At 44.2% G+C, this 27,252-nt stretch overlaps 1 protein-coding gene across 3 annotated transcripts in view; it reads left to right on the top strand.

The window, feature by feature from the left end:
• Positions 1 to 27,252, top strand: part of CaMKI (Calcium/calmodulin-dependent protein kinase I) — a 1,265,700-nt gene that overhangs the window by 440,914 nt on the left and 797,534 nt on the right. For all 3 annotated transcript variants that reach the window (XM_067141330.2, XM_067141331.2, XM_067141328.2), the window contains exon 2: positions 2,255 to 2,389. In XM_067141330.2, the coding sequence (XP_066997431.1) occupies positions 2,255 to 2,389 (135 nt within the window). The remainder of the gene's footprint in view (positions 1 to 2,254; positions 2,390 to 27,252) is intronic.

The following is a 27,252-nucleotide window of genomic DNA, read 5'->3' as shown; positions in this document are numbered from 1 at the left end:
GTTTTCTATGACAATGGAATAGGAAAGGCCGTTGTGTTAACGTACAGTCTCGGCGTTCGTCTGGTGTGAAAAATATACCACGGAGCACCATCTTGATAGCTACCGACGGTGGGGTTCGAACTTATCATATACCAAATATTAAGCTTAGAATCTTACGATCCATATCAGAGACAATAACTTAGTTATCTGGATCCATAAAACAACAAGAACGACAAGAACAACTTACTGCGTGGTTCGAGTGACGTAGCTGTGAGCTTGCATTCGGGAGATAATTGATTCGAATCCCATCGTTGGCAGATCTGAAGGACGTTATCCGGTGTTCCTGAAGCTTGAGCGCCGAAAACCTTCGATGTGTTAGTGCGACGTTTCACCTTTCTGCAAAGCCAGTTCGCTCAGTATTTGTCATTTCTTTCAACTGTTTACCCCTCCGTCACAAGCCTTTCCTGGCTACCCTGTTAAATATGTCTGTCAACTGGCCTCATGTAAACGTGAATTTGAGACTCGTCGTTCATTATATAAACATAAAAGCCACAAGAATCATGTATGTATGTTCGCGATTGCCTTTTGTTTCGTTAGTGTCAGTCGCCTCTGCGCTAAGTTAATTCATTCTAAATGTCACCGTTTTTACTTTAATTTGTAATACATTACCTAGATTAGTTTGTTTCATTGTTCTAGAGTCAGTTCTTTGAACGTTGTCTAAAAATAAGTACTTTACCCGGTGTAATTGACACAGGAGTGCTTTTAACATGATTATCACAACCTTTATTCTGTTCTCACAGTTTTCTTTAATGCGATCACAACGCGTGCTTGTGATGAAGAGAGATGATCTAAAAGGGTAGCCTTGCAGTCTACATGCAAAGTACTCTCATAACTAAATATTGAACCGGGCGAGTTTGCCGTGTGGTTAGGGACGTGCAGCTGTGAGCTTGCGTCTGTGAGACAGTGGGTTCGAATCCCACTGTGGGCAGCCCTGAAGATGGCTTTCCGTGGTTTCCCATTTTCACACCAGGCAAATGCTGGGGATGTACCTTAAGGTCAGGGCCGCTTCCTAGGGAGAGGAAAGGGGCTAGAAGTGGGAAGGAAGCGGCCGTGACCTGAATTAGGGTACTTCTTCTTCTCTTCCTACCGCTTTTCCCACACCTGTGGGGTCACGTGTGGATTTGGCCCGGTTTTATGACCGGATGCCCTTCCTGACGCCAACCCTATATGGAGGGAAGTAATCACTATTGCGTGTTTCTGTGGTGGTAGGTAGTGTGGTATGTTGTCTGAATATGAAGAGGAGATTGTTGGGACGGACACACACCCAGTCCTCGAGCCAGAAGAATTCATCAGAAGCGATTAAAATCCACGACCCGGCCGGGAATCGAACCCGGGACCCTCTGAACTGAAGGCCGGTACGCTGACCATTCAGCCAACCAGTCAGACACCTGAATTAAGATACAACCGCAGCATTTGCCTGGTGTGAAAATGGGAAACCACGTAAAACCATCTTCAGGGCTGCCGACAGTGGGGTTCGAACCCACTACCTGCCGGATGCAAGCAATAATGTGTTTGTGTGACTTAGTAATGTTACCCTTACAATAACCAATTTGAATTTTTCATATTATGTTTCTAGTCTTTTGCCTTTTCATGTATCCTATAGAACAGTAAGATTGCAGACTCAAATTTTTTAGTGCTTAAATAAGAGCGTATTTGGATATGTTATAGTAGGCCTACATACCGCTATGGGTGTTTTATAGTGCATATTTGCATGCATATTTTGGTCTTGATGGTGCATATAATTCTCAACGCTGGTGTTCTCCATATTGTCTATTCGGAAATGAAAACCGGTTATGTTGGAGTGAAAATGTATCCAGAACCAGACAGCATTTCAATGTTGAGGAAGATAAATTATTTCACCGTTTTCTGCATTCAAAATTTCTTTATGAAGACTTACAAATGTGTGCAATTACTGTTGTGAGAAGCTGAAATTAAGACATTGAACACTGTGTATAGCTGAGCTCTGTTTCTTATTCAATACTGTATGTGTGTATCTCTGACACCTGGCGAATGTTCGTTGTAAAAGAGATGGCTCATCACGCTGAGCACCACTAGTAGATCCAAAAGAGCACTCAAGATTGGTCCTGGCGGAACTAATTTGTAGACTAATATCAACTTTGTGTAATGCATTTGTTACAGTGATACCATCTGGGTAGTTCTAGCAGATAATGACACATTTCATGCACCTTGATAATGACGTCATGGTCTGTTTCAGTGGAGCTTTTTCGGAAGTGCGGCTGGCGGAGAGCAAGGAGAAGCCTGGACAGATGTTTGCTGTCAAAATTATCGACAAGAAAGCCCTCAAAGGAAAAGAAGATTCTTTAGAAAACGAAATTAAGGTCCTCAGAAGGTAAGTGGCTGCATTTACTTTGATTATTTGCTTTGCTCTCCTCAATTTTTAATATTGAAATAGACTTACCACAATCTAACGCAAGGTTTACCCCTTTTTTCTGATTGCTCCTTGTACAAAATACAGGAGAGACAAACTATTTCATCAGTGCGTATTTCTAAGTCCATGAGCCCACCCAGGTGAGGCGGCACGTAACGTAGCCTGAGACTTCAGAATAAACCAATGTAAATGAAAACAAATGCACCATCGTCCACTGAACTGAGACGTGGCAGTCTCATGCTATGCCCCGTTACTGCCTGACGAATGCAGTCGGATCCTCTTTACGCCACGCGTTTGTGGCTAGCCGAGAGGATATATCGTTGGTGTCTGTATGATTAACGACGAAAGACCATCCAGAATTGAGCATACATTTCGTCAGAGTTGTGGGAAAATAACCGTGTATTTAGTCTCCTAGTTCATTCTGTAAAATGAGTGTAATATTTCCGGATACATACTCAACTCTCCAGACACGCTGAAGGCACCATGTTCACCTGCGTTAGCTTCCAATAGAAGTGTAACATACCCAAAACTACCTCATGTCATGCTCTTATTCTATGTTTCCGCGTTTACTGATACGGGGTTGGAGATACTGTACGGTGAGGTGAAATTATATGGCATGTTTTACAGCTGAATGCCCTTCCCGACGCCAACCTCACTTGAGGAGCTAATGGAGATGAAATGAATGATGGTGAATGTAACTGAGTAACGAAGGGTCGACGAAATCAGCTGTGGCTTATGAACATTGTCCCAGCGTTTGCATAGAAGCGAGGGTTGGAGGGCACGGGAAGCCATTCTCGAGGCAGCCGACGATGGGAGTTCGAACTCACGCGCCTCCCACGTTAAGACGCGCGGCTTCTCCGCTCGGAAGCAGGCTCTTCATTATTAACGTTAATTACATTTTCTACCTCCAGAATATCTTCAACGTCTATGGAAGAAATGTTACTATTTACCGACTAATGACTTTAATGAGTGTTGAGTTACATACAGGCTACATCACTGTTATGTAAATGTCACGTTGCTGCTAGATAATCTGCCATGTTTCTTCGGCGGGCGCCCCGCCTGAAGGATACACGTCACTCACGAGAACATAAGCACTGCGGGGCGAGTTTCCTTTTCTTACCTCAACGAGTGTCGGGCAAGAGATCCGCAGCTAGTCTATTTTCTAGCTTGTCAGTCTCAATGCAGTGAATATTTTCTCAAGGTGAATTTATTTCCTTCATGTGGTTGGCTATTTAGTTCTCCGAGGGCGATTTATTATCTTTCTATTCGTTTCTGTACAGACTTGGAAAGCCTTATGCATTAACCTGCACTTTCAACGAACGTGGAAGTTGCTCTTGCACGAAGAGCAAGGAATTTCTTGACAATATTTTACGTGAGAAATAGTTCTTCTCTAATTTCTGCCAATTCGAGTTATAACGGCCCTCCAGCGAAAACGAACAGGCTGACCAGACAGTGCTGCTCTGTAGAAAAAAGATTGCAGTTTCCTGAGAAAGCAGCTTGAATTGTTGAATGAGATTACTTCTCCTGTCATAGTGAAAACACATTTTACCTGTAGTATGTGTAATTTCAGTTCACCCTTCATATCATCCAATCAGATTTATATACTTAATAGCAAGAGATGTGTTGCACAGTTTTAGGTCGCCGACTAATGTCCACGGGTCTCAGAGCTTGGCGAAGTCATTACGAACTACTGTTAGTTGACATTCCTTCAGAAGTAGTGTAAAACAATACAATTGCCGTAATTATTATTCACTCCCAGTTACAAATCTCATAACTAATATTGTCAGAAAAACAAGACATTTTACACGCTTTATCCAGATTGATTTACAGTAAGAGGAATTCATCCTGTGAGTAAAGGAGGAAGATGCACATACCGGTAACTATTGTTCTTCAAAACACTTTGGGGTGTGAGGACGGTGCGCCGATTGAGTGAAGTAGGTTTTGCAGTTCACAAAATTGTAAACGATCACCAGGAATTGTCGATTTACAGGATGAATTGCCCGTCGATAAACGATAAATTCAGGTTATTTAGCATTTTCGTCATTAATGCCGTGTATGACAATTATATCTTTCAGCATATTTCTGATTTAGTTATGGTTCCGCAACTGAGACGTTGAATAGCTTCCTGTATGTGGAATTTCGTTCCGTGCACGTTAAAATCAGGGTATCCACTTATTAAGTACATGGTGAAGTAGAATTCGCGGGTAAGCAGACCACCTCGAACATAGTCATGGTATAAACGAAAATGTCCAATTTCGACTATTTTCCGGGTTAGTGGTTAGAAATTCAGTATGCGGCAACGCTGTGAAGCTGAGCTGATGGTGCTATCTATTAGTATGACTGAAAGGCCAGTGTAGTCGTCGGGCTCCTTGGCTAAACGGTTCATAGGGCCCGGGGTTAAATTCCCGGCCGGGCTGGGGATTTTAATCACGTTTGGTTTATTCCTCTAGCTCTGACTGATTGTTTGTGATCGTCTCAATACACATCTTTAAACACACACAGTTTATCACTCTAGTAACCACCACAGAAACACGCAATAGTGAATACTTCCCTCCTCACAGGATTGGCGTCGGAAAGGGCATCCGGCCGTAAAAATAGTCTTAATCATACCCCTCAGATAACTAGGGAAAAAGACCAGGAAAGGTGAAGAAATGGCTAATGTAATTGCTTCTGAATTTTAAGCTCCCAATTTCAGTACAAGTCTCTAAACATTGTACGTTTTTTCCTTATCTTTTTTTAAAGTACAAATGTAATTGTATTATTTAGTGATGTTCATACTTCAGATAAAGAGCATAGCATACAATTCTGGCGCCTTGTACTGAACACTGTATCGTAGGACTTAAAAGCAGACAGGTCAGCCATTCAGCCGCACAAGAGAGCGCTTCACAGTGTCACTCAATTTCTATAACTCCGAAACCACCATGTAATATGCCAGAAACCACCATGTAATATGCCAGATACCAGCATGTAATATGCCAGAAACCACCATGTAATGTGCCAGAAACCACCATGTTATATGCCAGAAACCATCATGTAATATGCGCCATTTACGTTTACTATGTTCGAATACAGAATGCCAGTGATGGTGTGTTGTTTCCTTCTGTATATGTGCTGGTTGTAGTGATGAGATATTCGATTCATTTTACTGAATCGATTCATTTGATTCCGTTCACGTTACTGAATCGATATAGTGATCCGATTCACGGGGTATATTTGTCACCGTTCCTATTGTATATGTGTAGTGTGTACTGCTCAGACAGCAGCAACACCATTCATTGTTTGCTGCTACCGTCTGCTCTTCATTCAATGAAGTGCTTTCCTAGCGTCATCTACCTTTCAGATTCAGGTTCACCTGCAGCCACCTCTTCACATTAAGTTTTGATGTTACAAAGCCTTTCGTCCACAGTGACAACTCCATTAAAGAACTATATTAGAATTAGATGGAAAAAATATCTGTATACACAATCATCAGTGATCTGCATTTAGAGCTGTCGCCCAGGTGGAAGATTCCCTTTCAATTATTTGCCTAGTCTTTTCTTAAATGATTTCAAAGAACATGGAAATTTCATTATATTTACGGTAAATACACAATACAAAACAAATAAGTTATGTATGTATGTTGGGTATTCAGCCCGAAGGCTGGTTTGATCCTCTGCAGCTCCGCCAACAGCTGTCATAAATAGTCTAGGCGTCACTGAGGAGTGAGATAGTTTCCCGTTGCTTTCCTCACCGAGCCAGCCGTTGCTGCCAAGCCCACTGAAATGCATGCACCAACCGACCCTATGAGCGATATCTTCACACCATTCATAACAGGGACTGGCTGCATAAGCAATGGTATTACTAGCATCGCTCATTCCTCAGTCACTTTCATATTGTCAAAGCCAAGGATGAAACAGACACCGAGCTCGATAGCTGCAATCGCTTAAGTGCGGCCAGTATCCAGTATTCGGGAGACAGTAGGTTCGAACCCCACCGTCGGCAACCCTGAAAATGGTTTTCTGTGGTTTCCCATTTCCACACCAGGCAAATGCTGGGGCTGTACCTTAATTAAGGCCACGGCCGCTTCCTTCCCACTCCTAGCCCTTTCCTATCCCATCGTCGCCATAAGACATTTCTGTGTCGGAGCGACGTAAAGCGACTAGCAAAAAAAAAAAAAAAAAAAACTGAGACAGGGCAATGAAAGTAACAAATTTGATGTAGCCCATATCAGAAGACATAGTGCACTGTAAACACTACATCTCGCCAGCAAAGGCATTACAAATAAGTTAAAAAAATGAAATGTAGGACAAAATAGGTACTTCTGCAGTACTGTACATGCTTATTGTATTACAGTACAAAACGTACGTACTTAATAATAATCGACGCAACTCAAATTTTCTACACAGACTTGTGACTTTATAATTCTCAGAAAGTAACAACTCCACAAAATAGTGTTAGATGTAAAACTATCTTCTACTAACTTAAAAACGAATATTACAAATTAAATGAAATGAACCTAATTACCTAGGTACTTTAGAATTATGTTTTGACTACCTTTTTAACACTACAGCCAACGGCCGTAGCCGTGTTGAAACACCGGATCCCGTGAGATCTCCGAAGTTAAGCAACATTGGGCGTGGTCAGGAGTTGGATGGGTTGCCGCGCGCTGTTGGTGGGGGGGGGGTAAGGGAATGGAGGAGCGGAGAGGAACTGGCCACCCTACCGCACGTAAACTCCGGCTCAGGAACACCTCTGCGGAGGTTCGGACCTGCCTTCGGGCAGAATAACCCTTACCTTAACACTGCAAATAAATCTACCTATTAGGCCTGTATGTCCCTCCCTGTAACAAGAGGACAGTGAATGCAAGTGGGTATTACACAACTCAACAAGATTTTAGGAATTGGGAAGGGAAGTACTGGACTTTATTACAAATAATGTACTGATTATGTTGCCGAAAACAAAGTTTCTGTCACGTCAGAGAAAAGGTTATCGCTGCATGGCAGTCTCGCCCCATCTGCATCTGCACGCATACGTACTTGCGTAAGCTTATCTGATTAGAAGCGATGACTTTATGTGAAGCGAAAATTGCAGCTGTCTTTATAGAACTTATCGAAGTGTGATATTAGACTTCTGTTAGCTAGTATTCAGGTTGAAACCGTGGTGGTATTTTATACAGTGTGAAATTTTAAACTTTGCTGTGTTATTGTTGTGCTTAAACAATGAAGAAGCAGACGTGTATGTATTAATTCTCCGATTTTTTTTGTTACATCTGCGAAGAATTTACAACTAGTAAACAAAGGAGGCAGATTACAAGAGTACTGAAAACTGCGTATCACCTGAATTTCGGCTGTCCGCTTGGTGACCAAGATAAACGTTTCCCACCACATATAAGTTGCATGCGATGTTATGTAAAACGAACTTAGTGGCTAAAAGGGGAGAACCAGCACATGCCGTTTGGAGTTCCAATGATATGGCGCGAGCAAGAAAATCATACCAATGATTATTTCTGCATAACCAAAATAACAAGGTTTTCTTAAAAACTAAACAGAACATATCATATTCCGATTTGCGTTCAGCCATCAGACCAATACCTTACTTACCAATACCAGTAGCTCCTTCAAATTGGCAAGAACGTTCAGAAACAGAGGACAACGAATCAGACAACGGTGTAATAGCATCATCATCTAGCGAGTCATCTTACAGTGCTACGAAAGAAAGATATCCACGTTTTCCTTCACAAAACGAACTTAATGACTTAGTGCGTGGCTTACATCTGTTAAAACAAGATGCTGAAATCCTGGCTTCAAGACTTCAGGAGTGGAATTTAATGCGAAAGGACACAAAAGTTACCATTTTCGAAATAGGAATCAAAACCTATTACCATATTTTAGGCGAGACGGTTCACTCTGTGTTTGTTGTGATGTGACTGTCTTGATGTCAAATCTGAACATTCTGTACAATATTGAAGATTGGCGTTTGTTTATAGATTCTTCCAAAATTAGTTCGAAGGCTGTACTACTTCAGTGACAATGAACTGCCATCTGTTCCTGTGGCCCATGCAGTTGGTATGAAAGAATCACACTGAAGTACATCACTGATTTTAGAAGCCATCAAATACAAGGAACATCACTGGCGTATTTGTGGTTATTTAAAAGTTATTGGACTTCTCTTAGGATTATAGAGTAGATTCACAAAATTCTGTTGTTTCCTGTTGCCTGTGCGATAGTCGAGTTGTTAAACAACACTACATAGTCAAAGAGTAGCCCAAGAGAGAAGAATTCCAACTAAGGAAGCAGGATATAAAACGCAAGCCATTGGTGAACCGTTTAAATGTGTATCTTCCGCCTTTACATATAAAACTGGGTCTCATGAAAAACTTTGTGAAGGGAATGGACAAAACAAGGCCAGGTTTCTAATATATGACAGAACTGTTTCCCAGTGTAAGTGCAGCCAGGATAAAAGAAGGAATTTTCATTGGTCCTGAGATAGGACAATTGCTTAAGAATTCAGAATTTGATGCTAAACTAAATCCCGCTGAACTTGCTGCGTGATTGTCATTCAAAAAAGTGGTGAATGGGTTTCTAGGTAACAAAAAAGTACAAAATAGTGATATACTTATCACTGATCTTTTAAATAACTACAGAAACTTAGGATGTAGGATATCATTTAAAATGAATTTTTTACATCCGCACTTACATTTCTTCCCTAAGAATTTGGGTGCAGTTAGCGATGAGCAAGGCGAACGTTTTCACCAAGATGTAGTACGAATGGAACGCAGATATCAAGGCCACTCAGCACTGTCTGCTGAATCGTGTGCCGTGAGCTCGCCATTCCTGTGAATCGATTCACTCGGACACTTGAATGAATCGATACACTGCTTCAAATCATACTCAGTAGCCAACACTAGCTGGCTGAAGGGAATTTTTCAGTGGTTTTCCTGCTACGATCTTCCACATTTTGAATGGGAATCCTGTCCAGTGATTTCGCGAACTAATTGTGCTGTACATTTTAACTCCAATTCAGAGCTTCGTGTCAGGCCAGACAGTGGAAAAGGGATGAAGCACCTAGATAGCTAAATGTCCGTGTTGTTCATACAGGAATACAAGATCGTCATTATTCTGTCAGCATGATGGACTATAGCTTCTTTTTATCATGTTACGTAACATGCCATAGTTACCGAATTTGAGTAGGTGTTGCTTAATTGTTTTCACCTTAAGAAAACATTTGTAGCATGATATTCATGGGGACAATCGGATTTTTCAGTTTCTGCTGAGAGCTGCACCAATGACCGCTCTATTCAAATTTCGTTTTAATCCAAGATACTGGAAACTGTGCCTTTCTCTTGGTCCATCACTAGCGGACATAAACGAGAGTTTTAGTTATGCTAGGGTCTATTATTACGTCGAAAATCTTACTCTACGCTAGAAGGTATTTATATTATATACCCTATGATTTTAGGTATGGTGGTTTGGCGAGTATAGGACAATATCAGCTGTAATATGGAGTTTGCTTTCATAGAAGGTGCAGCATCAGGACAGGGTCCGTAGAAAAAGCATACGACAAACTTTGTACGAGATTTGTCCGGAAAATAATGATACATAGCACGGTATGAGCCAACGGCCGTAGCCGTGTTGAAACACCGGATCCCGTGAGATCTCCGAAGTTAAGCAACATTGGGCGTGGTCAGGAGTTGGATGGGTTGCCACGCGCTGTTGGTGGGGGGTAAGGGAATGGAGGAGCGGAAAGGAATTGGCCACCCTACCGCACGTAAACTCCGGCTCAGGAACACCTCTGCGGAGGTTCGGACCTGCCTTCGGGCAGAATAACCCGTACCTAGCCCGGTATGCATTCACATATTGTTTAGTTGACAAATCTTCCACGTAAAGGTGAATTACTGGTACATACTTCACTTTCCTTGCCTGCTGCCATTTCTTGATGGATGCAGTACTTTTGTATCCATCTCTTGGCATAGGCCAGAGTAAAGTGTAGCTTCCACCGAAGTTCCAGTCTCATCCATGACTGTGACAATATGGAAGCTGCTGGGGCAGGGGTGGTGCTGAGTAATGACATTTAGAGCACGACTAGTGCATCTGAGTGTTATGAAAGGTGTTGCTCATAGGGTCAGTCGTGCTGCAATAGCACTTTCTGACCCAGCGAGGAAAGCAATGGCAAACTACCTCACTCCTCGTCTTGCCTAGTACGCCTCATTTTGGTGCTGCCATTGGTTTTTGCGGTTTCCTTATAACCGCATAACCTTTCGTGGTGCTATTTGAGGATTCAACCAGCCTCTGGGCTGATGACCTAACAGACACAACTTCACTTTCCAACTATGTAGTCACCATTATCCAAATACTTCAGTCAGGGTAGTAGCTTCTGTATCCCAAAGTCATAGAAGTCGGCCGCCTGCATTTTCACTTCAACCCCGTCGTGACTTATTCTCTTAACTTGTCATCGTCGTCGAGTCATTGTCGGTCAAGGCGATTCTTCGGGTAAAGGAAGAAATAAATGTTGGTGGTACAAGGTCACAAACTCCTGCAGTTCATATGATCAACAATATCGAACCTGCCTCTAGAGAATTCTTAACACCACTATGTCTATTCATAATGTTCACCTAAGCACCACAATTTGTCGAAGAATTTCCGCTGAGTGCTCAAATTTTGCGTTAAAAAGAACTGTATGACGGAACGCTCCTCATATTTGGAGGGATTCTGGATCGGGGTAGTCATTTCCAGCATTCGTTATCCGAAGACCCGGCGTACCACGACAAGATGAAGATGAACTCGAGGGGAAGCAAAAGCAAAACGGTCAAAGCCAGCGTAGCCGCAATACACATTACAAACTTACCCTTAGGTCTGGGTGATGAATCTTTATTTTCCGGGCCCAAGTCGGAAAATAAAATCCCAACACCAAGAAAACATTAGTTCATAGGAATGCAATTCAGGCTACGCTATTTTGTAGGTAACATATTTATTTGATTGAAGTTTTCAGGTCACGGGTTGATGTATGCGTGAGAAGACATGTCATGGTGGTACATTAATAACAGCTGTTGTCGCCACAATTTAGAATGCAAGCATGCGAATATGCATCCATTGTGTCGTACAGGTGCCGTATGTCATTTTCTAGAATAGAGGTCCACGCCTGTTGCACTCAGTCAGTCAAATCAACAATGGAATTGGAAGACGCTGGATTTATCGTCACATAATGCCTCATACGTGCTCAATGGGGGAATGTTCTGGCGATCTCATAGGCTAAAGCAACTGGTCGACACTCTGTAGAGCTCGTTGGGTGACAGCAGCGGTATGAGGACGAGCGTTATCCTGTCGGTGAACACCCCCCTTGAGTAGTGCGAATAAATAGCTAGCCATACACGAAAAGGAATTGTGACAGGCGAGGCCTCTTGTGACTCGTACCGACAGGCTAGGACTGCTCGTTAGTGATTGAGGCTAGTTTGAGGCGTTATCTGCTACAGGCGAGACCTGTTGTCAGCACCTCAAAGGAAGGTCCTCGTCTCAAAGATCAAGCCTCTTGTAAGGAAAGCATCAAGTGGACAAAGGCACTGCTGGAGAAATTTATTGAAATGTCTGAACTGCAATTCCTGTTGTAAGTTTCAAATCTTCGAAAGACCACCCGGTAGCTAAAATTCTTAGTGTCGCAATCACGCGTTCCTCAGGTGGTATGCTTCGTCACATTAGAGTATCCTCTCTCTTTAGCTTAAAAGCTACAATACCTACAATAAATACGCTATTAACAAATCATATACATAATCAAACATTTCTCGTAATAACGAGAAAAATCCATATATGCGTACTAACAGCGTATCATACTCGCTCTGGTCCATTCGCAAATAATTCTTGTAATCGTCCGGTTCATTTCCTCTCAGGTATTTCATGAGGCGCATGTGTCTAAAGCTGCCTCGCTCTCTTATCCATTATTTCATCCACTTCGATCGATTTTTTTTTTTCATGATTTAACATACAGCGAATTGCACATTCCAACAAACGCATCAGCAAAATTTTGTTTCCCTCTGGACACTGTCCGCTTCGACGTCCATCGCACAGTTCTAAGTACGGCAGACCCGACCGGCAAGGATTTCAAACTAGTTTGAAAGGCCAGCGGATAAGGCTTGGCCTGCCGAGAAGTCACGGATCATTCAATTAACGGGAGGGTCTGGACTGTTGACACATGTTGCACAACACGACAGGCTTGGAGTTAAAGTTGATGGCAAGCAGCAGGCCTGTTTTCTGAAGGTCACGCCTGACAGGCGGCCCGTCGGATCTGGCCTCGAAGGCGAGGCCTGCTAAAAAATCTTCCCCTGTAAGGCTAGCTAGGCAGCACAACCTGTTCAGTCACCATCTTGACGTACAAATCCGCACTGAAGGTTCTTGGGATAGCAACGAGAGTGCTCTTGCTGTCATAGGAAATCGCTCCCCAGACCATAACTTCCTGGTGCAGGTTCATTGATCCTACGCAGCGGACAGGCCTCCTCCTTACCAACCTTCGGCGATCATTGGCACAAAGATAGAAAACGGCTCTCGTCTGAGAACGCAACATCTCTCCACTCCGCCCTCCAATAAGCTACAGCTAGACACCAGTGAAGTCGCAGATGGCACTGATTTAGAATTAGTGGTATGAACGCTAAAAGACTTCTGGCTCGGAGCTGTCCCTCAGGTAATCGATTTATTACACTTCACCCTGGTGCCTGCTGAAGCTGTAATGGCTGCTGCAACGGCAGTATGATCCACCACAGCCATGCGCCGAATACTGCGGTCTTCCCTCTCCGTAGTGCGGCCGGATCTCGGTCTTCTTGATAGAGCTGGGGACGGAGCGGAGCGGAGCGGAGCGGAGCAGTTGTTGTGACGTCATCACCCGGTAGTACCGAGTGAACTACCGAGTAAATGTCCTGACGCGGGACGTTTAAACACGTTATAGGTATGCACTGCGAAGGTATTGCATCCCTCTATTAATACCCTTCTCTCACAACGTAACAACTGTAAATAACTGCATATATATTCACTATAATTGTTATATACGCAACTGCTAGGGAGTAGTGTTGTAACCAAGGTTGAAGTTTACAAAACACAACTTTTATTGCTTCACTTTATGATATTTACACAAATAACTGAAATTTATTTTGAAGCAAAAAGGAATATTGAATCTTGAGAAAAGTTTGTCTTTATACAATATGTACAGGTTTGCAGTCTTTATATACACTTCTATCTTGAAAAGATAGTCTTTGTGAATTGACACGTTGATAGTCGAGAACTATCTGGCACACTAACATAAATGTTCATGAGAGTCCTTGTTTGTTGAAGTGCCTGAATTCCTAAAAAGCAAGTTCAATTGATTGAAGAAATTCCTCCTAGCGAAACTAAGGGAGCTTGCATATATTAGGGAATGAAAATGGCTTGTAAAAGAATTACGGAACATAGGCAGCGGAAACAGGTAAGGGAGCGGTGACCAGAGGTGAAACCTCGTACTGCCAGAAATTCAGTCCACCTGGTCGAAGCACATTTTCAAGAGGAGTAGCCTCCGTGCTCGACGTAGGGTGTATTCTGGAGCTGGACACCGGGGCAAGTGGGCAAGTGAGCAGTCCGGGAGCTCCTATTTATAGTACACTCGATGGTCAGGCACGCGCACTGAGGGCTGCGCGTCGAAGCTAGCAGAATGATACACAGGCGCGCGTGCAGCTGGCTGACGGAGCGAGAAGTGAGCGCCGGACATACAACACCCTCCCCTCCTAAATACGCCGGTACGGCGTGAAACGGCGGCGGCGCTGGCGGCGACTGCGATGCTGGGGCGGAGCTGCTGACGTCTCTGTTGTATTGTCCGGAGCTGGAACTGGGCGGAGTGGCGCTGTCTCGTCCTGAAAGGAACCCATTGTTATTAAATGATCTAAAGCGCGTTCAGCAATAGATTTATCTGGTTTAGCAATAGCATCAATAGCTGGACAGGGGCGGTAGCGCAGACGTATCTGATCTTGATGGCGGCAGATACGTTTCTCCGTAGTCTGTATCTCGTATAGACGATGACCCAAAGATCTGCAGATGACTCCAGGTATCCATAGTGGGTTGGATTTGAATGTCCTGGTGTATACCTTGTCGTTGAGGGAGAACTTCGTTGGTGAGGTCTTATGCTGGGCTGGAAGAGGCTGTAACAGAGAAAGTAAAGTTCTGTGAGGTCGTCCATGGAGCTTCTGTGCAGGAGTGATATTATCAGCGCCGGGTAGAGTTCTGTAGTTGTTTAAGAGTTGGAGCAAGGCTTGGTCTTTAGTTAAGCCTGAAGAGACAGCTTTCTTCATACTTCTTTTAAATGTCTGTACGAAGCGTTCAGCTTCACCATTAGATTGAGGGTGAAAAGGTGGTGCTAGGATATGACGAATGCCATTATGTGTACAAAAGTTCTGAAAAGCAGTAGCGGTAAATTGAGGTCCGTTGTCCGAAATGAGTACTTGCGGTAAACCTTCTGTAGTAAAGATTTTCTGGAGAGCACGAATGGTAGCTTCGGTTGTAGTAGTCGAATGCATATCCACTACATATGGAAAGTTTGACAGTGAATCGATGACTATTAACCACATGGAATTGAGGAAAGGACCTGCGAAATCGATGTGAACTCGTTCCCATGGAGTAGTAGCAGGAGGCCATGAAGCAAGATCAGAAGACGGGGCGTTCTGATTCGTTTGACATTGCTCACAATGACGTATTAGCTTTTCGATGGCGGCATCAATACCGGGCCAGTAGCAGTGTTGACGGGCGAGTTGCTTTGTTCTGGAGATACCCCAATGGCTTTGGTGTAATAACTCGAGAACTTGTTTCTGTAGGCTAAGTGGGATAACCACTCGGAAGATGGTGCCTGCTTCTAGTAGTACAACTCCGGCACGAGTCGTGAGACGATGCTGCATACGATGATAAGGTGCCAGGTGGGCAGGAAGTGTGCTCTGAAGAGGCCAACCGTTGCGGATGTAAGTACGTACAGTAGCAAGGGTACTGTCCTTATCCGTAGCTTTAGCTATGCAGGTAGCATCAATAGGAAAACTGGATACAGTATCTTCAAGTTCTATGTCCAACTGAAGACATTCAGATTCTTGAGAATCGAAGGCAGTATCAGGACCAACGGGTAAGCGGGAGAGGGCATCAGCATTACAATGCTGGGATGTGGCTCGATATACAATTTGATAGGAATAATCAGAAAGGAACATGGACCATCTTTGAAGCTTTCTGAGGGAATTCTCTGGGATCTTATTACCAGGATGGAATAAGTGTACGAGAGGCTTATGATCGGTAATGATCAGGAAATGGTTGCCATAAAGATATTCATTGAAACGGCGAATACCAAAGATGATGGCTAAAGCTTCTTTCTCTATCTGTGAGTATCGACGTTGATGGTCATTAAGTGTTTTCGAAGCGAAGGCGATGGGGCGTTCTTGTCCATGACGATCCTTCTGGGAGAGAACAGCACCGACACCGTAGTCTGAAGCGTCAGTAGCTAGCGTGATGATCTTGTCGGGCTGAAAATGAGTGAGTTGTATAGCTTGAATTAAGGCGTTGTTGATTGTTTTCCATGCCTGTTGGCATTGCGGAGTCCACTGAAACTTAACACCTTTTTTACGTAGAGCGTTTAATGGAGCTGCCACTGTAGCGAAGCGTGGAATGAACTTATTATAATAGTTCGCTTTGCCTATGAAGGACTGAAGCTGCTTGAGGTTCTGAGGTGCTGGCATGTTTACTATCGCTGAGACATTCTGTGTACTAGGACGAATTCCATTCTTATCAAGTATATGTCCTAGGTAGTGAACTTGAGGCTGAAAGAAGGTACATTTAGCGAGATTCGCTCGTAGGCCATTGTCTTTCAATTTCTGGAGAAGGAGGCGTAGATTGGTTAGATGTTCCTGATGATCTTTTCCAGTAACAATAATATCATCCAGGTAGTTAGCACAACCGGGAATGGAGGCGGTGAGTTGAGCCAAATAGCGCTGAAAAATAGCCGCTGAGGATGAAACACCGAAGGGGAGCCGCTGGAGCTGGAGCAGTCCGAGAGGAGTGTTGAGTGTGAGAAATTTCTTAGATTCTTCGTCTAAAAGTAGCTGGAGATATGCTTCTTTAAGATCAACTCGAGAGAAGAATTGTCCACCAGAGAGACGACGGAATAAGTCTTCTGGACGTGGAATAGGAAAGATATCCGTGTCGAGTTGTGCGTTGACTGTAGATCGAAAATCGCCACAAAGTCGAACATTACCATCAGGTTTCTTGATTATCACGAGTGGAGTAGCCCATTGACTAGAAGTAACTGGTACAACAATTCCAGTTTGTATCCATCGTTCTAATTCTTTCGTGACCTGGTCTTGAAGTGCTAGGGGTACTGGACGTGCTTTGAGGAAGCGAGGCTTAGCTCCGGATTTCAGCTGTATGTGAGCTGTATAGTCTTTGGCTGTTCCGAGCTGAGAGTCGAAGACTTCAGGAAACTGCGCTAGGAGAGCGGTAACGTCAGAAGTAGGATGCAATGTAGATACGACGTTAATGTTGTCATGTATCTGGAAACCAAATAAGTTAAATAGATCCATGCCCATAATGTTTGATGCAGTGTAGTTGTTAACTACGAGAAGAGGAATGGCTTTCTGAATTCCTTTATAACTAGCCTGAAGCTTAATTTGACCTTTGATGTCAATTTTCTTCTTGTTAAATGTCACGAGCTGGATGTCAGCTGGAGAGCATGAAGGTGAACCTAAGTCGTGGTAGGTAGTCAGGTTAATAATAGAGACAGGTGATCCAGTGTCTAATTGAAAATCGACAGATCGATCAGAGAATGAGAGAGGAATGATGATTTTGTGAGAATCCTTTGTGGGAAGAATAAGATTGATCTGATCAACTTCCATGTCTTGGCGGGGCTGTATATGCTTCCGGCGCGCTGCAGTAGTCTTAGCAGGGCGGGGCGAACTTTGACAGACAGTCTGAATGTGTCCAAGTTTATGACATCGTTCACAAGTAGCTTTGAAAAAACGACAGTCACGACGTTCATGATGCTTGAAACAACCTCGGCAGGAAGGCAGGAGTTTCGAGTTGCTGTTAGAATTGGGCTTCCGTGTAGCATTACGAGAGGGAACCTGGCGAGAATGCTTGGTGGAGAGCGCCTTATCCGTACGGTTCACTGTAGCAGAGGACTTGCGGGCCTGAGGCGAGACTTGGGCAACTTCGTGTGGAGAAGCTATGGCTGCGGCAGTCTTGGTAGTAAGCTCATAAACCGTAGCAATACGCTGGACGTCTTCTAAAGAAGGGTTACTCTGCTTGACAGCGTCAAAACGGATTTTGTCTTCAGGAGTATGTAAAATTATCATGTCCCGAATGAGAGAATCAGTGTAGGATGAACCACAACCGTCCTTGGAGCAGATGAACTGGCAGGGTTTAGCTAGACCACGCAATTCAGTTATCCATTCAGTATGTGTCTGATGGGGTTGTTTTCTGCTCTGAAAAAATTTATAGCGAGCAGCCACTATGTGAGGAGCTTTGGCATAGTGTTCCGTGAGACGGGCTAAGAGCTGTGTGAAGGGTACCTCAGATAAGTGTTCTTCTGGACTTAATTTACGTAGTAATTCACACGTAGCATTGCCAACCGACTAAGAAATAGTGCGCGGCGGCGTTGATCATCTGTGACAGAATGGCAGATGAAATGCTGTTGCAAGCGGGCGAAATAAACTGACCATTCTTCCTTAGCCGGATCAAAAGCAGAGAACGGAGGAATAGCTGATGGCTGTGTAGAGACAGAAATAGCTTGAATAGCCTGAATTAATGCTGCCTGTTGTTGTTGCATAAATTGTTGTTGTTGCTGCTGTAAGGCTTGGAAGACCGTAGCGAGTTGTTCCGCAGTAGCCATTGCGAGATGCGTGCAAGAAAGAGTAAGGTAAGCTGTGTGTCAGAACTGGTTGGAGTGTCGTTGTGGTTTAGCACGTCGCCGTAGAGTTGACAACTGGGCCCGTTGAATTGTAGTGTCGTGTGTACCTCGTCGCTATAGAGTTGGCGATTGGGGCCTAAGAATTGTAGTTTGTTGCTTTTTACCTCGTCGCCATAGAGTTGGCGACTGGGGCCGAAGAATTGTAGTGGGTGCTTTTTTACCTCGTCGCCATAGAGTTGTGTTGTAACCAAGGTTGAAGTTTACAAAACACAACTTTTATTGCTTCACTTTATGATATTTACACAAATAACTGAAATTTATTTTGAAGCAAAAAGGAATATTGAATCTTGAGAAAAGTTTGTCTTTATACAATATGTACAGGTTTGCAGTCTTTATATACACTTCTATCTTGAAAAGATAGTCTTTGTGAATTGACTAGAGCTGGGAACGGAGCTGTTGCTCCTATGATTGCAATCGGTAGTGCGAGTGCAGCGCTCCCTCCGGTATTCTCCGGTAGTCAACTGTTGCTTGGAAACCAATCGGTGGTTTCGGAGGGCGAGCGGAGGACGGAGCAACAGTTCTGAATGAATGTGTGCTCGCTTGCACTGCCAGTAGTGGAGCGCAACGGATGTGGTAGCGACGTAGTAAATACTGCTTTATAAGTATGAAGAAGGCGAATATATGAAATATTACATTCGCATTTATCGTTAACGTTTAATAATATATATATATTTCCGATAAAAGTCCATACAAACAGAATAGACCTTTTTATTATATTACCTTTGAAGTGTAATATATATGATAGACTATAACTACTCTCGTATGTCACAACGGTGTTGGGGCCAACGCGCCCGCCTGTCGCCCGGCGGCCCCGGGTTCGATTCCCAGCCGGGCCAGTTTTTTTAAATTGTAATGAATTCTATCCCAGTCCTGCGGACTGGGTGTTTGTGACGTCCTTAATCTTCATTTCCTCACACACAACATTCCACATTACCGCCATTCCAATTACACACAGGTTCATACAATATGGTGCCTGTAGGGGCAAAAGATCCACATGGGTCGACGCCCCCGAACAAATAGCATTTTGAAGAAAATAACCAGTGTTGCAAAACAACGCGAGAAGCGGGACTCGATCCAGTGAACCAGGGCTTTCGGAGCTTGAACGCCAACCACTCGACCACCGCCGTTTCGTGTTCGTTAACCCAAAGCAACGGTACATATTCGACGCGAAAAGTTATCTTGCGATTTTCTCGAGAACGCCTTAGTAGTACGCCGTACTACTTGCACATTATGTTGTCCTAATGGACTACTAAATGTGTACAAAGTTGGAAGGTAGTCCGTGATCCGAACGTCATGGCCTCCCCTTGTAAGTGTATTGTACCTGTATTCAGTCTGTGCGTATTAAATTTGCGTCTATATTTCCTCTGCTTGTTGTGTTGTGTAGGTAATGCAAAGTATATTAGAAAATAATTGTGGTATTGGTTTGATATTTAATCCCACTTTTAGATGGTATTCGTGTTTTAGAATATTTAAAGGCATTTAATAAATTTGTACAGATATTTGTACCACAAATGCCACGAAGGCCGTCTGATGCATGGCATTTCTTTGAAATTACCGATGATAAACATCAGCAACATGCACATTTTGCGGCCGCATTTACGCGACGGGTGGTAGTGGGCTTCAGCAGAAGAAAACAACATTGCTGTATTAAGCGAAACAGTTATGTTGTGAGAAAAAGGCATTGAATATCATCATCATCATCATCATCTGTTTACCCTCCAGGTTCGGTTTTTCCCTCGGACTTAGCGAGGGATCCCACCTCTACCGCCTCAGTGTCCTGGAGCTTCAGACTCTTGGTCGGGGGATACAACTGGGGAGTATGGCCAGTACCTCGCCCAGGCGGCCTCACCTGCTATGCTGAACAGGGGCCTTGTGGAGGGATGGGAAGATTGGAAGGGATAGGCAAGGAAGAGGGAAGGAAGCGGCCGTGGCCTTAAGTTAGGAACCATCCCGGCATTCGCCTGGAGGAGAAGTGGGAAACCACGGAAAACCACTTCCAGGATGGCTGAGGTGGGAATCGAACCCACCTCTACTCAGTTGACCTCCCGAGGCTGAGTGGACCCCGTTCCAGCCCTCGTACCACTTTTCAAATTTCGTGGCAGAGCCGGGAATCGAACCCGGGCCTCCGGGGGTGGCAGCTAATCACGCTAACCACTACACCACAGAGGCGGACGGCATTGAATATACGGGTGAAATAACTTTACGTTGTCATGCCGCTACAGTACATTCACTCGGTAGTTTACTCGGTACAACCGGATGATGACGTCACAACAACTGCACCGCTACGTCCCAGCCACTAGCCAGCGCTCTACTATTCAGCCGGGTACAGCATATAAACAATTCCAATCACTTCATTCTCTTGCTCTTGCAGTGTTTCCGCTGTCTGAGGTGGGGCCACCGTCAAGTTAGCTGTGGACTCCAAGTGAAGTGCAACCGCTGTGGTGGTGATCACCACTACACGGCCTGCGCAACACTTAAGGAGGCGCCGGTGTGCGCCAATTGCGCGGGGGGCCACCCGGCCTCCCACCGCAGTTGCCCAGTCTACAGGGCCATGGCGCGGGCAGAGAGGAGGGAGGCCCGGCGCCATGACCCACCCCATTCCAGGAGGCCCCCGCCTCGGCGGGCTTGGCTTCATTCTCCGGGATCGGAGACTGGGTACGAGGTACCCCAAGGAGGTGGAGTCGTGCGACAGGCCCTAGTGGTACTTGACGCATGGCTCCGCAGCCGGCAAGGACCGCGCTAGTCCCAGCAGTGCCCAGACGGACTGATCCCCAGGCGATGGAATGGCGAGGAATTGGTTTATGTTTTGTGCATGTTACTTGTTCCTAACTAACACAACCTCTGGTCTTTTTCCAGCCCACATCCTTGCATGTGCTATCACAAGATGTCAGGTTTTACATGTAGGCTCTTTCTTCTTTCTGCCTATGTGGTTTTTCCCTGACCCTTCAATACCATACCTTAACACTATCCAACCAACACAAACTTTGCCGTGGTAGCGAGTCTGACTCGGAAACCGGCAGATACTCCTTGTATCACTTCCCACTCTTCCCTGCTATCTCTTTCTTCTTCTTAGAAATAATAGCATGTCGGAGGCCATGTAGATTGAGTCGTTGGTCACGCGGGGGGAGCGGGCTTCGGGGGCCCCCCGAAGTAAAAAAAATTCATTCTCTTCAGTAATAAATGAGCTTTCTTTCTTAATCTGCTTACCCTCCAGGGTTGGTTTTTCCCTTGGACTCATCGAGGGATCCCACCTCTACCACCTCAAGGGCAGTGTCCTGGAGCTTCAGACTCTGGGTCGGGGATACAACTGGGGAGGATGACCAGTACCTCGCCAGTCGGCCTCACCTGCTATGCTGAACAGGGGCCTTACAGGGGGATGGGAAGATCGGAAGGGATAGACAAGGAAGAGGGAAGGAAGCGGCCGTGGCTTTAACTTAGGTATCATTCCGGCATTTGCCTGGAGGCGAACTGGGAAACCACGGGAAACCACGTCCAGGATGGCTGAGGTGGGAATCGAACCCACCTCTACTCAGTTGACCTCCCGAGGCTGAGCGGACCCCGTTCCAGCCCTCGTACCACTTTTCACATTTCGTGGCAGAGCGATCACCATTACTACATTGCCCACATTAAAGTATTTGAATTTTCCACCAGTGAATTCAATCGGAGGACTATCGGAGGTCTCCAGAGGAAAAGCGAAAACAATTGCTCCGCTCCGCTCCTACCGTTCTCAGCTCTAGGCAGTCTGTCTTCGTCTTAGCTATGTCACGTTCCACAGTTTCATCTGAGATTGTATCGGTTCGTCATTGGACGTAGAGCTGGGAACGGAGCAGTTGCTCCTATGATTGCAATCGGTAGTGCGAGTGCAGCGCTCCCTCCGGTATTCTTTGGTAGTAAACTGTTGCTTGGAAACCAATCGGTGGTTCGGTCGGCGAGCGGTGGGCGAGCGGAGGACGGAGGAACAGTATTGAATATGTGCTTCCTTGCCGTTCCATCCGTGGTGCGCAACGGATGTGGTAGCGACATGGTAAATACTGCTTTATAAGTATGACGAAGGCGAATATATGAAATATATGCATTCTCATTTATCGTTCGTGTTTCATTTGTCGATTACTTTTGTAACAATTTGCTTTACGTCATGCCGTCTTATGGCGACGATGTGATAGGAACGACTAAGGAGGGCAATTTCTAGACGTGAAAATGGAAAACGACGTAGAACCATCTTCAGGGCTGCCGACAGTGGGGTCCGAACCCACTTTCAACCGGGAAATAGTGGGTTCGAATCCCACTGTCGGCAGCCCTGAAGTTGGTTTTCCGTGCTGTCCCATTTTCACACCAGGCATATGCTGGGGATGTACCTTAGTTAAGGCCACGGGCGCTTCCTTTCCACTCCCAGACCTTCCCTATCCCATCGTCGCCATAAGACCTATCTGTGTCGGTGCGACGTAAAACAAAACATAAAAGTATCCCCGACCGAAAGTCTCACGCTCCAGGACACTGTCCTTGAGGCGGTATAGGTGGGATCCTCTCTGTGAACGAGGGAACACCCAACCCTGGATGGTAAATTGATAGAAAGATTATTATTATTATTATTATTATTATTATTATTATTATTATTATTATTATTATTATTATTATTGTACTCCCATAACCACTTCTGTGGTTTTCTGCGACGTTAAGGTGCCGGTAATTTTGTCCCACGGGAGTTCTTTCATGTGCCGGTACACCTGCCGACATGCGACTGTCGTATGTCAGCATCTTCAAGTACCACCGAGCAAAGTCGGAATTGAAACCGCAGACTTGAGCTCAGAAGGCCAGAGCTGTACCGTCTGAACTACTCAGCCCGGTACAGCATATAACCAATACCAATCAGACGAACTATTCATTAAAAAAATGAAATGGCGTATGGCTTTTAGTGCCGGGAGTGTCCGAGGACAAGTTCGGCTTACCAGATGCAGGTCTTTTGATTTGACACCCTTAGGTGACCTGCGCGTCGTGATGAGGATGAAATGATTATGAAGACGACATATACTCCCAGCTCCAGTACCAGCGGAATTAACCAATTAAAATTAAAATTTCCGACCCTGCCAGGAATCGAACCTGGGACCCTTGTGACCAAAGGCCAGCACGGTAACCATATAGCCATGGAGCCAGACGTACTCTTACCTAATAAATAAGCTACACATATAACACAATGTAAGAGCATCGTTTACATGCAATGGAATATACTTATTGCTTAAACTGTTTTACTATTAATAATATTGTAAATGCATTTGCAATGGTATAATATGTGCCAATATTCAATCTGCAGTATTCTATCCACCTGCACCTATTGCAAACTGAATGTCAGCAGATCAAAATATGTTGTTCATAGCGTAACAAATAATGCGGCAATCTTGAAACGACTACAGCATTTGAATGACATACGTGGGGGAACACATGCATCTGTGGAATTAGTAATGAAATTTAAATTGTAATTCCTCCTAAGATCACCGTTACAACATTTCCCACATTAAAGCATTTGAATTTTCCGCCCGTGAATTCAATCGGAGGACTACCGGAGGTCTCCGGAGGACGAGCGAAAACAACTGCTCCGCTCCGCTCCTACCGTTCCCAGCTCTAGAATTGACACGTTGATAGTCGAGAACTATCTGGCACACTAACATAAATGTTCATGAGAGTCCTTGTTTGTTGAAGTGCCTGAATTCCTAAAAAGCAAGTTCAATTGATTGAAGAAATTCCTCCTAGCGAAACTAAGGGAGCTTGCATATATTAGGGAATGAAAATGGCTTGTAAAAGAATTACGGAACATAGGCAGCGGAAACAGGTAAGGGAGCGGTGACCAGAGGTGAAACCTCGTACTGCCAGAAATTCAGTCCACCTGGTCGAAGCACATTTTCAAGAGGAGTAGCCTCCGTGCTCGACGTAGGGTGTATTCTGGAGCTGGACACCGGGGCAAGTGGGCAAGTGAGCAGTCCGGGAGCTCCTATTTATAGTACACTCGATGGTCAGGCACGCGCACTGAGGGCTGCGCGTCGAAGCTAGCAGAATGATACACAGGCGCGCGTGCAGCTGGCTGACGGAGCGAGAAGTGAGCGCCGGACATACAACAAGTAGGAGGTAGTATGTGGAATAAATGTTAGTTACTCGTATAGTTAACTCATTCGAATAGTGAAACAAAGTATGGCGCATACCTACCGAAAGGGTTTGTATACAAGGGGATTGGAAGTTAACAGAAAAGTAATGTATTAACAACTATTTCGTAAGTTCATGTGATACGGTACACTGTTAATGAGAAGAATAACCTGAATATAAAGAATCTTATCAGAATATAATGATAAACACTGACATAATTTCATCTACAGGATGACAGAAGTAATTACGTAAATGAACGTTGACTGGAATGTCCTTCTTTGCAAATGTGATTACAAAACATATCTGACAACATAGTACTACACGTCCCAATGCCAAACAGCTATCAGTAGAATGCTTCTATAAATACAGTTATTATATTATATTATATTATATTATATTATATTATATTATATTATATTATATTATTATATTATATTATATTATATTATATTATATTATATTATATTTGATGTGCCACCTCCCGTCGCGTATGTGCGGCCACAAAATTTGCATTTTGCGTGTTTCCTATTGTCAGTGATGTCAAAAAACTGCCAGACATCCGACGGTTTTCGTGGCCATTGTGGAACAACTTTCTGTAAAAATTTCTTTAAATTCCTTTAAATGTTCTAAAAATATAACTACTATCTACGAATATGTTTAAATATCACACTAACACCACAAATATAATCTAACAGACTTTACATTATCTACAAAACATAACAAGCGTAGGAAATATATACGTACATTCGAAACAACACAGATTGAATACAGGTACTTTCGTACGTGTGTTGTGCGCTACACTGTGCTCAGGTCCTCCGCGAGTACTCGCAGTTGTAAGCGGAGGGGATCGGTTGTGCGCTCTACCGCTACAACCGGATTACTCATCGGTATTACTCGCTCCGTCCCCACCTCTACTTCTTGATAGTGCCTTACTGTGACCGTTGATGCTGACACCGATGAACTGCGGATACATCCCTTACAAGTCTTCCCGCAATATCGTGGAAAGAACATCCACCTTCTCGTAGCCCCATTACACGACCTCGTTTAAACTCGGTAAGCTGCTGATACTGCCTTCTTCCTCTCCTCAAAGGCATGTTTGACTCACACCTACCTCTCAACGTCAATACCGAACGATGACTAATGCTCACGAAGCGCGTAGTTGAATAAACTTGCTTTGCAAGGTCATAATGGTCCTACTAGCACCATTCTTCGTTGACTAGCGCGCAAATTTGAATAGGAGCCTTCTTTCAGATTGCAAAGACGCCTCCCGAGTTTAAAAGCTGATATCAGCGGCCTGTCGATTGGCCGTTATTCTTCTTCTCCTAACATAGCGAGTTTAACCCCCCCCCCCTCCGGGAGAGTTGGTCGTGTGGTTAGGGGCGCGCGGCTGTGAGCTTGCATCCGGGAGATAGTTTAAACCCCATTGTCGGCAGCCCTGAAAATGGTTTTCCGTGCTTTCCCGTTTTCACACCAGGCAAATGCTGGGGCTGTACCTTAATTAAGGCCACGGCCGCTTCCTTCCTATTCCGAGGCCTTTCCTGTCCCATCGTCACCATAAGACCTATCTGTGTCGGTGTGACGTAAAGCAACTAGCATAAAAAATATGAAAAAATTGAGATGACATCGAAATAATAATAATAATAATAATAATAATAATAATAAATAATAAATGCCGAAACTCTATCGACCACAGTGTCACTTATTCCATTGGACGTGGGATTTATTACGAAAAGTAGAGTGGATTTAAATCATCTCTTGTTGGTGATGCGTAGTGGTCACTGTTCTCATCGATGGAGACTGAGCTACAGGAAAGAATCAAGATTCCGGAACTTTATTTGCAATTTATCTCGATCTTTCTCTGATGCGAACGAAGTTTTAAAATATCCCCTTTTTAGCTTAATTACTATGGAGCAGAAATATGCTGTAAGCGTGTAATAATTTAGCATCAGTATCGCTATGTTATTTCATGTAATGTTTCAGTATTTTTATCAGAGCGCTGAGATTTCGAGAGATTTCGAGAGATTTCGAGAGAGAGAGAGAGAGAGAGAGAGAGAGAGAGAGAGAGAGATTGCATGTCATTTTTAATAAGTGGCCATCTATTCTCAGTAAACCTAGAACATGCCTCCTCACAATAGCTTTTCTGTTGACCTGTCTCATTATTTTGAGGCAGATAATCACGCTGTTTTATTCCTCAAAGCAAAAGTTACCTCCACCCTTTATATTATTTGTTTATCAATGGAGATACGAACTGATGCTAAATATTCACTCAGAGGGAACGTGGTTCTCCCTTTTATGGATCGGTATGGCTACGCAGTACGATCTCGTGGCTATTGGTTTGCATTCGGGAGATAGTAGGTTTGAACCCGACTGTCGGCGACTCTGATCATGGTTTGCTGAGGCTTCCTGTTTTACACCAGGGAAATGCTTGGACTGTACCTTCAAGGTCACGGCCTCTGACTTCCCAGTGCTAGTCCTACCCAATATCAGCGCCGCTGAACGCTTGCTAATGTTAGGCGTCGTAAACTCCTAGCAAAAATGAAAGGACCGTGCTTTAAGAATAGTCATGGGACAGCCAGTCCACATTAGGTAAGCATCGAAGTAGCTCATTGCCATAGAGGCATAGTGGGAAGAAAGCAGGCATCATTTCTTAATTTTATACTGTGTGAAGGCTGTATTTACATTCTGTTCCTATAAGAGGGTTCCTTCAGTTAACTGGTACTTCTATATAAGCACTCCAATTTGCTTCATGTTAGCCCATCACGACGTAACCA

The sequence above is a fragment of the Anabrus simplex genome, chromosome 2 (genome assembly GCF_040414725.1).
Source record: "Anabrus simplex isolate iqAnaSimp1 chromosome 2, ASM4041472v1, whole genome shotgun sequence".
Lineage (NCBI taxonomy): Eukaryota > Metazoa > Arthropoda > Insecta > Orthoptera > Tettigoniidae > Anabrus > Anabrus simplex.
This window is presented reverse-complemented; position numbering and strand designations above follow the sequence as displayed.